Source organism: Oncorhynchus keta, chromosome 10, assembly GCF_023373465.1.
Source record: "Oncorhynchus keta strain PuntledgeMale-10-30-2019 chromosome 10, Oket_V2, whole genome shotgun sequence".
In the NCBI taxonomy this organism is placed as follows: domain Eukaryota; kingdom Metazoa; phylum Chordata; class Actinopteri; order Salmoniformes; family Salmonidae; genus Oncorhynchus; species Oncorhynchus keta.
The window spans coordinates 3,914,342-3,928,389 of NC_068430.1; the positions used below are offsets into that span (position 1 = coordinate 3,914,342).

General features: G+C 45.2%; 1 protein-coding gene across 1 annotated transcript in view; it reads left to right on the plus strand.

Annotated features, from left to right (window-relative positions):
* The window catches only part of LOC118389598 (metabotropic glutamate receptor 7-like), a 410,239-nt gene extending 396,564 nt beyond the window's left edge, over nt 1–13,675 (plus strand). Inside the window, exon 10 of the mRNA XM_052528607.1 lies at nt 11,939–13,675. Coding sequence (XP_052384567.1) covers nt 11,939–11,988 — 50 coding nt within the window. The 3' untranslated portion in view covers nt 11,989–13,675. The remainder of the gene's footprint in view (nt 1–11,938) is intronic.
* The last annotated feature ends 373 nt before the right edge of the window (nt 13,676–14,048 follow it).

Genomic DNA, 14,048 nt, shown 5'->3' on the forward strand with positions numbered 1-14,048 from the left:
CAGGAACAGGGTTGGAGTTAAAACACCTACAGGAGGGTATCTCTCCAGGAACAGGGTTGGAGTTAAAACCTACAGGAGGGTATCTCTCCAGGAACAGGGTTAAAACCTACAGGAGTTCTCTCCAGGAACACCTACAGGAGGGTATCTCCAGGAACAGGGTCCAGGAGGGTACTCCAGGAACAGGGTTGGAGTTAAAACCTACAGGAACAGGGTTGGATATCTCCAGGAACAGGGTTGGAGTCTCTCTCCAGGAACAGGGTTGGAGTTAAAACCTACAGGAGAGTACCTACAGGAGGGTCTCTTTGGAGTTAAAACCTCCAGGAACAGGGTTGGAGTTTAAACCTACAGGAGGGTATCTCTCCAGGAACAGGGTTGGAGTTAACACCTACAGGAGGGTCTCTCTCCAGGAACAGGGTTGGAGTTAACACCTACAGGCGGGTCTCTCTCCAGGAACAGGGTTGGAGTTTAAACCTACAGGAGGGTATCTCTCCAGGAACAGGGTTAGTGTGTAAACCTACAGGAGGGTGTCTCTCCAGGAACAGGGTTAGTGTGTAAACCTACAGGAGGGTAATCTCTCCAGGAACAGGGTTGGATAGCCCTGCTATGGAGCATACTGCCTGAGCACCCTACCCATTGCATTTGTAACGTGCTAGCAAGTAGGCTAGCCTACCACTCCTGTTGTTTTGCACCCAATGGATCTAACACCAAGTTAACACACCTCAATCACTGCCACTCTGACACCATCACTACTGACTACAGGTCGATTTCAGTAAATCAGCACAATTTCCATCACTAAAAGGGTCTTAGTGTTTACTACAGGTACTGTGGATTTAGGCATAGGTTTACAGTAAATCATGACAAGGTTTCCAGATTAGACATGACATAGGTTTACAGATTAGAGCATTGATTACATAAATGTACAGATTAGAGCATTGATTACATAAATGTACAGATTAGAACATTGATTACATAGGTTTACAGATTAGAGCATTGATGACATAGGTTTACAGATTAGAGCATTGATGACATAGGTTTACAGATTAGGCATAGGTTTACAGATTAGTTTGACATAGGTTTACAGTTCAGGTTATTGAAAAGGGTCTTAGTGTTTAACATATGGTACTGATTAGGCATTTAGGCATAGGTTTACAGATTAGATTATTGATGACATAGGTTTACAGATTAGATTATTGATGACATAGGTTTACAGATTAGAGCATTGATGATAATGACAGAAAATGTAAGGTATGTTTACCCATAGAGAGCAAATAAAGTAATATGTTCAACCAAGAATGATGTACACATAGCTTTAGGGCCCTCACCCATCACCCCGGTAACCATGTTTATGGGATGTCTAAGACAATACTTCTCCTGGTCAGTGGGAAGCCACCTTTTATTCACTGTTCACTAGACATCTTACACTCTAGTTTATGAATGTGTCTGCCACTGACATATGGACATGTTGTATGATACACCCACTGAGCTGAATGACATAAGGCTAGGATGGATACAGATTAGAATGGATACACCGAAGAGCTGGATGACACCGAGAGCTTGGATACAGATTAGAGCATACACCGAAGAGCTACACCGATGACAAGAGCAAGGTGGATACACCGAAGAGCTAGGATGGATACAGATTAGATTGGATTGATGGATACACAAGAGCTTGGATACAGATTAGAATGGATACACCGAAGAGCTAGGATGGATGAAGAGCAAGAATGGATACACCGGAGCTAGGATGGATACACCGAAGAGCAAGAATGGATACACCGAAGAGCATTGGATACACCGAAGAGCAAGAATGGATACACCGGAGCTTGGATACACCGAGAGCTATGGATACACCGAAGAGCTAGAATGGATACACCGAAGGGCTAGAATGATACACCGAAGAGCTAGGATGGATACACCGAAGAGCAAGAATGGATAGATTATTGGATGACATGGATACACCGGAGCTTGGATACAGAAGAGCAAGAATGGATACACCGAAGAGCTATTGGATACACCGATAATGGATACAGAAAGCTAGGATGATAACCGGAGCTAGGATGGATACACCGAAGAGCTAGGATGGATACCCAAAAGCTAGGATAGAGCAAATGGATAAGTAATGGATACACCGAAGAGCAAGAATGGATACAACCAAGAGCTGATGGATACACCCACTGAGCTAGAATGGATACACCGGGAATGGATACCCTCACCCATCACCCTAGAATGGATACACCGAAGAGCTAAAAGGATACACAAGAGCTAGAATGGATACACCGAAGAGCTAGAATGGATACACCGATGAATGGATAAGAAGAGCAATGGATACACCGAAGAGCTAGGATGGATACACTGGTAGGATGGATACACCGAAGAGCTAGAATGGATACACCTAGAATGGATATTCACTAGAATGGATACACTAGAATGGATCTTGGACACTCTAGTGGATTAGGATGGATATGGATGGATCTGAATGGATACACAAGAGCTGACATATGGATACATGAAAGGATACACCGAAGAGCTAGTATGATACACCCACTGAATGCTAGAATGGATACACCGAAGAGCTAGGATGGATACACCGAAGAGCTAGAATGGATACACCGAAGAGCTAGGATGGATACACCGAAGAGCTAGAATGGATACACCGGAGCTAGGATGGATACACCGAAGAGCTAGAAGAGCTAGGATGGATGGATAATGGATACACCGAAGAGCTAGGATGGATACACCGATACATACCGAAGAGCAATGGAATGGATACACCGAAGAGCTAGGATGGATACACCGAAGAGCAAGAATGAATGGATACACCGAAGAGCTAGGATGGATACACCGAAGAGCAAGAATGGATACACCGAAGAGCTAGGATGGATACACCGAAGAGCAAGAATGGATACACCGAAGAGCTAGAATGGATACACCGAAGAGCTAGAATGGATACACCGAAGAGCTAGACTGGATACACCGAAGAGCTAGAATGGATACACCGAAGAGCTAGAATGGATACACCGAAGAGCTAGAATGGATACACCGAAGAGCTAGAATGGATACACCGAAGAGCTAGAATGGATACACCGAAGAGCTAGGATGGATACACCGAAGAGCAAGAATGGATACACCGAAGAGCTAGGATGGATACACCGAAGAGCAAGAATGGATACACCGAAGAGCTAGAATGGATACACCGAAGAGCTAGAATGGATACACCGAAGAGCTAGGATGGATACACCGAAGAGCAAGAATGGATACACCGAAGAGCTAGGATGGATACACCGAAGAGCAAGAATGGATACACCAAAGAGCTAGGATGGATACACTGAAGAGCAAGAATGGATACACCGAAGAGCTAGGATGGATACACCGAAGAGCTAGGATGGATACACCGAAGAGCTAGGATAGATACACCGAAGAGCTAGAATGGATACACCGAAGAGCTAGAATGGATACACCGAAGAGCTAGAATGGATACACCGAAGAGCTAGAATGGATACACCGAAGAGCTAGAATGGATACACCGAAGAGCTAGAATGGATACACCGAAGAGCTAGAATGGATACACCGAAGAGCGAGAATGGATACACCGAAGAGCGAGAATGGATACACCGAAGAGCGAGAATGGATACACCGAAGAGCTAGAATGGATACACCGAAGAGCAACTGGCGGCAAAAGAGCCGAGCACAGAACTCTGCGGAACTACTGCAGCAGGTAACTTCAATTGTTAAATTACATAAAAACACATCCACTGCGCTCACGCTCCTGTTCACAAAACTACGTGGATCAGAGTAACGCCAATGGTCACACCGAGGCTTGGTTTGTTGTCGACGGGGGATTGTTGGAAAGATTTTTCGCATTGCGAGAGGAAATGTCCTTCACAATGGATTTAAAGAACAGACTTGGTTTGACTGACTTTGTGTAATGAAAATAACATAGGCCCACATGAGTGATGACTGCTCACCTCCAACACTTGGAAGAGATACTTTGGGATCTAAATCCGTTTTGACTGTGATCCTGTCTCAGTTGACATACAGATTGGTGAAATCAAACAGCTTGAACGAGCTGTCGTGTGACCGAATGCTGCAGACAACACATTCACGGGTCACTACGGAGGAGTTTTAGTTCCTGACTCAAAGGGAATAACACCCTGCCGTCTTCCTTAAAACAACCGGGAACTCGGAGCTGGGAACTCGGAACTGGGAACTCGGAGCTGGGAACTCGGAACTGGGAACTCGGAGCTGGGAACTCGGAGCTGGGAACTCGGAGCTGGGAACTCGGAGCTGGGAACTCGGAGCTGGGAACTGGAACTCGGAACTGGGAACTCTGACTTCCGCTTCAGGGAACAACTGGGAACTCGCTGGGAACTCGGAGCTGGGAACTCGGAACTGGGAACTCGGAAATCTCTGACTTCCGACTTCAGTGCATTGAAGACAACTGGGAACTCGGAACTGGGAACTTGGAGCTGGGAACTCGGGAACTTCGCTGGGAACTCGGAGAACTCGGAGCTGGGAACTCTGGGAACTTGGGAACTCGGAGCTGGAACTCGGGGAACTCGGAAATCTCTGAACTGGGAACTCTGGGAACTCTCTGACTTCGGAGCTGGGAACTTCAGAACTGGGAACTCGGAAATCTCTGACTTCCGAAGACAACTGGGAACCCGGAGCTGGGAACTCGGAGCTGGGAACTCGGAGCTGGGAACTCGGAGCTGGGAACTCGGAAACTCGGAACTGGGAACTCGGAAATCTCTGACTTCCGACTTCAGTGCATTGAAGACAACTGGGAACTCGGAACTGGGAACTCGGAGCTGGGAACTCGGAGCTGGGAACTGGGAACTGGGAACTCGGAAATCTCTGACTTCCGACTTCAGTGCATTGAAGACAACTGGGAACTGGGAACTCGGAGCTGGGAACTCGGAGCTGGGAACTCGGAGCTGGGAACTCGGAGCTGGGAACTCGGAGCTGGGAACTGGAACTGGGAACTCGGAAAACTCTGACTTCCGACTTCAGTGCATTGAAGAAGACAACTGGGAACTCGGAGCTGGGAACTTCTCGGAGCTGGGAACTGGGAACTGGGAACTCGGCTGGGAGGAACTGGGAACTCGGAAATCTCTGACTTCCGACTTCAGGAACTGGGAACTCGGAGCTGGGAACTCGGAGCTGGGAACTGGGAACTGGGAACTCGGAAATCTCTGACTTCCGACTTCAGTGCATTGAAGACAACTGGGAACTCGGAACTGGGAACTTGGAGCTGGGAACTCGGAGCTGGGAACTCGGAGCTGGGAACTGGGAACTCGGAACTGGGAACTCGGAAATCTCTGACTTCCGACTTCAGTGCATTGAAGACAACTGGGAACTCGGAACTGGGAACTCGGAGCTGGGAACTCGGAGCTGGGAACTCGGAGCTGGGAACTCGGAGCTGGGAACTCGGAGCTGGGAACTCGGAGCTGGGAACTCGGAGCTGGGAACTCGGAGCTGGGAACTCGGAGCTGGGAACTCGGAGCTGGGAACTCGGAGCTGGGAACTCGGAGCTGGGAACTCGGAGCTGGGAACTCGGAGCTGGGAACTCGGAAATCTCTGACTTCCGACTTCAGTGCATTGAAGACAACTGGGAACTGTGAAATAAACTAACTCTGACTGGGATTTTTTATTTTTTATTTTGGTCATCCAACTCAGGAACTCTGGCCTCTTTTTAGCGCTGAAGACCACTGACATCATGATTTGACTTCGTGTTTTATTTTTTTTGGAGTTCCCAGTTGTCTCGAAATCACCATAAAACTCATGATACCCTTCGCCAGCTCACATCTGTGTGAAGCTGTAGTCAGTGCTCTTGTCTGCGTTAAAACCAAATATCCATCTAGGTGGGATGTGACAGGAGAGATGAGGTACACACTGTGGACCACGGCTCGCTGACTTTGAGAAGCTCCGAAGCGACATGCATAAAGCCACACCCATCTCATTAACGGTGGTGAGATAAGAGACATTAGGTCAGGCTAATTTGCAATTGACTGTCATAGCCCCCCTTCATTAAAAGAAGCATGTGATGGTGAGTTGAGAAGACAATCAGAAATACTGTTATAATTTTTTTCCTTCTATTGAATACCATGTGGCTGTTAATTACATCCTTATTTTCACATGGTTGGGGTGGCAGGAACTTTTAGAAATTAAAATGGGGGTCGAGGGAGAAAAGGTCCCTGGTCTAATGGCCGTGATAGGAGAACACTGAGGATGGATCATCAACATTGTAGTTACTCCACAATACTAACCTAAATGACAGAGTTTAATGGCTGTGATAGGAGAACACTGAGGATGGATCAACAACATTGTAGTTACTCCACAATACTAACCTAAATGACAGAGTTTAATGGCTGTGATAGGAGAACACTGAGGATGGATCAACAACATTGTAGTTACTCCACAATACTAACCAGAGTTTAAAGGACACTGAGGATGGATCAACAACATTGTAGTTATGGACAGAGTTTAATGGCCGTGATAGGAGAACACTGAGGATGGATCAACAACATTGTAGTTACTCCACAATACTAACCTAAATGACAGAGTTTAATGGCTGTGATAGGAGAACACTGAGGATGGATCATCAACATTGTAGTTACTCCACAATACTAACCTAAATGACAGACTGAAAAGAAGGAAGCCTGTACAGAATATAAAAATATTTCAAAACATGCATCCTGTTTGCAATAAGGCACTAAAGTAAAACTGGTCGAAAGTCGTGCACTATATAGGTCATAGAGTGCCATTTGGGAAACAGACACTATTTCCTGTTCATGCTAGAGAATCAGCAGTCTGCCGTCTCTCCTGCCTCGTCCTCTGTCATGTGTCCCCATAGAGCACCATCTGGTCCTGGGTATCCCTCTGCATCTTTCTTTCTCTCTCTCTCTCTCTCTCTCTCTCTCTCTCTCTCTCTCTCTCACTCACTCACTCACTCACTCACTCACTCACTCACTCACCACCACTCACTCACCACTCACCACTCACTCACTCACTCACTCACTCACACACACACAGTCACCATCACTCCACACACACACACACACACACAGGGCTTTACACACAACACACACACACACAACACAACAGGGACACACACACATAAACTATACAAAACACACAAACATTACACACACACACAGTTTCACAACAACAAAGACATTACAAACATATTATATATATACTGAATACACAGTGTTGTAACAATGTACAAATGGTCAAAGTACACACAAAATAAATAAGCATATCTTTCCATCCCTCCGCAGCTCTCTATCAATTCAATTCAAGGGGCTTTGTACAAATGGTCAAAGTACACAAGGGAAAATAAATAAGCATCTCTCTCTCTCTCTCTCTCTCTCTCTCTCTCTCTCTCTCTCTCTCTCTCTCTCTCTCTAGGCTCCTCTCTCTAGGCTCCTCTCTAACTGTATGAATGATATGAGGCTTTGGGGAAGTTATACATGCAAAAGGTGGAACCGGAAATGAATGACATGATACCTAAACTAATCCAGAATAATTAATAACAGCAATTTATGGAATAATTGTGTATTGACATTTTTTTGTTGTACTAACAAAAGAGCTCATTGACTTTCTTTAAAAATAACATATAGCATTTGATTGAATAACTGTAAGAATGGGACCCGATGTGTCTCTGCTTGGCACTCAGCGTTAAAGAGATTTTGACTCGTTTCCTGTCTTCCACTACAGAAACAGGAAATAGACCAGTATCCTGTACTTGTACATCAAGCTTCCTCAAGCGCCTATGAGCTGTCCGGGCTACTTATAACAGCAAACTGCTTATTGTCTTACTAAAAAGTATATATATACTATTTGATTTGTTTAAGAATTCATGAAAAAGTGAATGAATGAAAATATGTGTTACTTAAAAGCCAATATTCTGCTGTCAGTCATATGTGAACCTCCAATGCTGAAAAATATATATATTTTTGTGAATAAAAGGCAGCATCATGCAACAACACATTAGCATGATAATTGCCGCGGTAACAGTGACAGTGACTGTGTAATATCAGTTTCCATTGACTGGCATCGTTGTAAAAAAAAATAATAAGAAATCATTATGGCAAGGACTTCGTCAGACCATAATATGCATAAGAATGTCAATTTATCTCACCTCACTCACATGATGATTCTGAACAATTTTGTGTTAAAGCAATCAGTAATTTGATGAGGCAAATGCATACCTAATAGAGGATGGAGAGGTTGAAAGAGATGGAGGGGGTAAAGGAAAGTGTGAGGGAGAGGGTGAAGGAGACAGGGAGAGGGAGAGGGTGAAGGTGTAGGTGAAGGAAACTGAGAAAGAGTGAATGTGAAAGAGAGGGAGCGAGGGAGAGGGTGAAGGAAAGGGTGAGGTTGTAGGAGAGGGTGAAGGTGTGGGTGAAGGAGACGGAGACGGAGAGAGGGAGAGTGAAGGAGACGGAGAGGGAGAGAGTGAAGGAGATGGAGAGAGGGAAAGGGTGAAGGAGAGGGGGAGAGGGTGAATGAGATGGAGAGATGGTGAAGGAGACGGAGAGGTTGAAGGATAGGGAGAGGGAGAGGGTAAAGGAGATGGAGAGAGGGTGAAGGAGATGAGGGGAGGGAAAGGGTGAAGGAGAGGGGGAGAGGGTGAATGAGATGGAGAGGGAGAGGGAGAGGGTAAAGGAGATGGAGAGAGGGTGAAGGAGATGGAGAGAGGGTGAAGGAGAGGGGGAGGTTGAAGAATAGGGAGAGGGAGAGGGTGAAGGAGATGGAGAGATGGTGAAGGAGAGTGAGAGGTTGAAGGAGATGGAGAGGGAGAGGGAGAGGGTAAAGGAGATGGAGAGAGGGTGAAGGAGATGGAGAGGGAGAGGTTGAAGGATAGGGAGAGGGTGAAGGAGATGAAGAGATGGAGAGGGAGAGGGAGAGGTTGAAGGATAGGGAGAGGGAGAGGGTGAAGGAGATGGAGAGAGGGTGAAGGAGAGGGAGAGGTTGAAGGATAGGGAGAGGGTGGAGGAGATGGAGAGAGGGTGAAGGAGAGGGAGAGGTTGAAGGATAGGAGATGGAGAGAGGTGAAGGAGAGGGAGAGGTGGATAGGGAGAGGGAGATGAAGAGAGGGAGAGGGGATAGGGAGAGGTTGAGAGGGAGAGGGAGTTGAAGGATAGGGAGAGGGAGAGGGTGAAGGAGAGGGAGAGGGTGAGGGAGAGGGAGAGGGTTAAGGATAGGGAGAGGGAGAGGGTGAAGAAGAGGGAGAGAGGTTGAAGGATAGGGAGAGGTTGAAGGATAGGGAGAGGTTGAAGGATAGGGAGAGGGTGAAGGATAGGGAGAGGTTGAAGGATAGGGAGAGGGAGAGGGTGAAGGAGAGGGAGAGGTTGAAGGATAGGGAGAGGGAGAGGGAGAGGGTGAAGGAGAGGGAGAGGTTGAATGATAGGGAGAGGGAGAGGGTGAATGAGATGGTGAGAGGGTGAAGGAGAGGGAGAGGTTGAAGGAAAGGGAGAGGAAGAGGGTGAAGTAGATGGAGAGAGGGTGAAGGAGAGGGAGAGGTTGAAGGATAGGGAGAGGGAGAAGGTGAAGGAGATGGATAGAGGGTAAAGGAGAGGGTGAAGGAGATGGAGAGAGGGTAAGGGAGATGGAGAGAGGGTGAAGGAGATGGAGAGAGGGTAAAGGAGATGGAGAGGGTAAAGGAGAGGGTGAAGGAGATGGAGAGAGGGTGAAGGAGATGGAGAGAGGGTGAAGGAGATGGAGAGAGGGTAAAGGAGATGGAGAGAGGGTGAAGGAGATGGAGAGAGGGTGAAGGAGATGGAGAGAGGGTAAAGGAGATGGAGAGAGGGTAAAGGAGATGGAGATAGGGTGAAGGAGATGGAGAGAGGGTAAAGGAGAGGGTGAAGGAGATGGAGAGAGGGTAAAGGAGATGGAGAGAGGGTGAAGGAGATGGAGAGAGGGTAAAGGAGATGGAGAGAGGGTGAAGGACATGGAGAGAGGGTAAAGGAGATGGAGAGAGGGTAAGGGAGATGGAGAGAGGGTGAAGGAGATGCCTTACCCTCATCCTTATCCCTCGCCAACACAATACACTTTGTATTTTACCCTCATCCTTATCCCTAGCCAACACAATACACTGTGTAACTTACCCTCATCCTTATCCCTAGCCAACACAATACACTGTGTATTTTACCCTCATCCTTATCCCTAGCCAACACAATACACTGTGTATTTTACCCTCATCCTCATCCCTAGCCAACACAATACACTGTGTATTTTACCCTCATCCTTATCCCTAGCCAACACAATACACTGTGTATTTTACCCTCATCCTTATCCCTAGCCAACACAATACACTGTGTATTTTACCCTCATCCTCATCCCTAGCCAACACAATACACTGTGTATTTTACCCTCATCCTTATCCCTAACCAACACAATACACCGTGTAACTTACCCTCATCCTCATCCCTAGCCAACACAATACACTGTGTATTTTACCCTCATCCTCATCCCTAGCCAACACAATACACTGTGTATTTTACCCTCATCCTCATCCCTAGCCAACACAATACAATGTGTATTTTACTTAATAAAAACTAAATCACATAACCCCTAGTCACTATAAAACACATAACCCCTAGTCACTATAAAACACATAACCCCTAGTCACTATAAAACACATAGCCCCTAGTCACTATAAAACACATAGCCCCTAGTCACTATAAAACACGTAACCCCTAGTCACTATAAAACACATAACCCCTAGTCACTATAAAACACATAACCCCTAGTCAATACTATAAAACACATAGCCCCTAGTCACTATAAAACACATAACCCCTAGTCAATACTATAAAACACATAACCCCTAGTCACTATAAAACACATAGCCCCTAGTCAATACTATAAAACACATAACCCCTAGTCACTACTATAAAACACATAGCCCCTAGTCACTATAAAACACATAACCCCTAGTCACTACTATAAAACACATAGCCCCTAGTCACTATAAAACACATAACCCCTAGTCAATACTATAAAACACATAACCCCTAGTCACTACTATAAAACACATAGCCCCTAGTCAATACTATAAAACACATAACCCCTAGTCAATACTATAAAACACATAACCCCTAGTCACTATAAAACACATAACCCCTAGTCAATACTATAAAACACATAACCCCTAGTCACTACTATAAAACACATAACCCCTAGTCACTACTATAAAACACATAACCCCTAGTCAATACTATAAAACACATAGCCCCTAGTCACTATAAAACACATAACCCCTAGTCACTATAAAACACATAACCCCTAGTCAATACTATAAAACACATAACCCCTAGTCACTACTATAAAACACATAGCCCCTAGACACTATAAAACACATAACCCCTAGTCAATACTATAAAACACACAACCCCTGGTCACTATAAAACACATAACCCCTAGTCACTATAAAACACATAACCCCTAGTCACTATAAAACACACAACCCCTAGTCACTATAAAACACATAACCCCTAGTCACTATAAAACACACAACCCCTAGTCACTATAAAACACATAGCCCCTAGTCAATACTATAAAACACACAACCCCTAGTCACTACTATAAAACACATAGCCCCTAGTCACTACTATAAAACACATAACCCCTAGTCACTACTATAAAACACATAACCCCTAGTCACTACTATAAAACACATAACCCCTAGTCACTACTATAAAACACATAACCCCTAGTCACTACTATAATGCACATAACCCCTAGTCAATACTATAAAACACATAACCCCTAGTCACTATAAAACAAATAACCCCTAGTCAATACTATAATGCACATAACCCCTAGTCAATACTATAAAACACATAGCCCCAGGCTATGAAGAAATAAGAACATCTCTGAACCATTATATCTACTGTATTTGAAAAACATATTTTTCTTATCTCCTCTCCAGGTCCGGCAGCAAAGAAGAAGTATGTGAGCTACAATGACATTGTGATCTAACAGCCGTCATCCGAGAGAAGGGCAGGCTGTTTGGGGATGCTCGGTCTCCTGCCCCTCCTGCCCAATTGGCAACATAAAGGAAATCCAAACTATGTTTATGTCCATGCTGCTTTTACTGCCCACTCACACCCCGGAACCCGCAGAACCCCCCGGAACCCCGGAACTCCAGAACAACACAGTGACAATGGGTGGGTTCTGGGTTCTAGAGCTTTCCTTTCAAACCGAGGATTCTGTCTGGCTAACTGATGTTTTTTTCATGGTGGAAAATCAAGATGGACATTTCTGTTGGGAGCAAAATAATTTACAAAATAATTTGTTTTGTTAAATGATTTCAGAGAGAAAAAAAAAAGAGGCAGAGAACTGGTTTGGACAAAAAACCTGTGTTCCTCCTCAGGATTAGTGTCTCTGCAGACCCCTCAGAGCTGGCCCCCCACTCCCTATAGGTGTGTCTCTACAGGTACGCTGGCTGCAGCAGGAGGACACACCTATACTGGAGGACTCATCTGTCCTGGAGGACTCACCTGTCCTTGAGGACTCACCTGTACTGGAGGACTCATCTGTGCTGGAGGACTCACCTGTGCTGGAGGACTCATCTGTCCTGGAGGACTCATCTGTCCTGGAGGACTCATCTGTCCTGGAGGACTCACCTGTCCTGGAGGACTCACCTGTACTGAAGGACTCACCTGTACTGGAGGACTCACCTGTACAGGAGGACTCACCTGTACTGGAGGACACACCTGTACTGGAGGACTCACCTGTATTGGAGGACTCACCTGTACAGGAGGACTCACCTGTACAGGAGGACTCACCTGTACAGGAGGACTCACCTGTACAGGAGGACTCACCTGTACTGAAGGACTCACCTGTACTGGAGGACTCACCTGTACAGGAGGACTCACCTGTACTGGAGGACACACCTGTACTGGAGGACTCACCTGTACAGGAGGACTCACCTGTACTGGAGGACACACCTGTACTGGAGGACACACCTGTACAGGAGGACTCACCTGTGCTGGAGGGACTTACCTTTAATTGACCTACCTGTACCTGCCATGGGGCTGTTTCTTGTCTTTTAATGTCCTTCCAAATTGCAATTTTTCCAAAATTCCTGTCGAAAAAAAAGTTTGAGGATCTATTGGCCTATTCGTTACATTTGTTGTAGATTTTCTAAAGATCTCAATGTATTTCTTCTTTGCTGCTTGGATGCACAGTCAATTAAAGCCATATTCTTGTCTCTGAGATGTCAAGTATTTTTTCACGTTTTCGATTCTGGCTGTATGTCGGTTCGACAAGAAAGACGCACGGAATCTGATTTTTACATTCCCTTATATGTGTTTGGGGAGTTTTCTACAGACATGCTTTTAGTATGTTGAACAGGTACAGTAACATTAAACCATCGACTGTGTTTTCAGTATGTTGAACAGGTACAGTAACATTAAACCATCGACTGTGTTTTCAGTATGTTGAACAGGTACAGTAACATTAAACCATCGACTGTGTTTTCAGTATGTTGAACAGGTACAGTAACATTAAACCATCGACTGTGTTTTCAGTATGTTGAACAGGTACAGTAACATTAAACCATCGACTGTGTTTTCAGTATGTTGAACGGGTACAGTAACATTAAACCATCGACTGTGTTTTCAGTATGTTGAACGGGTACAGTAACATTAAACCATCGACTGTGTTTTCAGTATGTTGAACGGGTACAGTAACATTAAACCATCGACTGTGTTTTCAGTACAGTAACATTAAACCATCGACTGTGTTTTCAGATGTTGAACGGGTACAGTAACATTAAACCATCGACTGTGTTTTCAGTATGTTGAACAGGGTACAGTAACATTAAACCATCGACTGTGTTTTCAGTATGTTGAACGGGTACAGTAACATTAAACCATCGACTGTGTTTTCAGTATGTTGAACGGGTACAGTAACATTAAACCATCGACTGTGTTTTCAGTATGTTGAACGGGTACAGTAACATTAAACCATCGACTGTGTTTTCAGTATGTTGAACAGGTACAGTAACATTAAACCATCGACTGTGTTTTCGATGT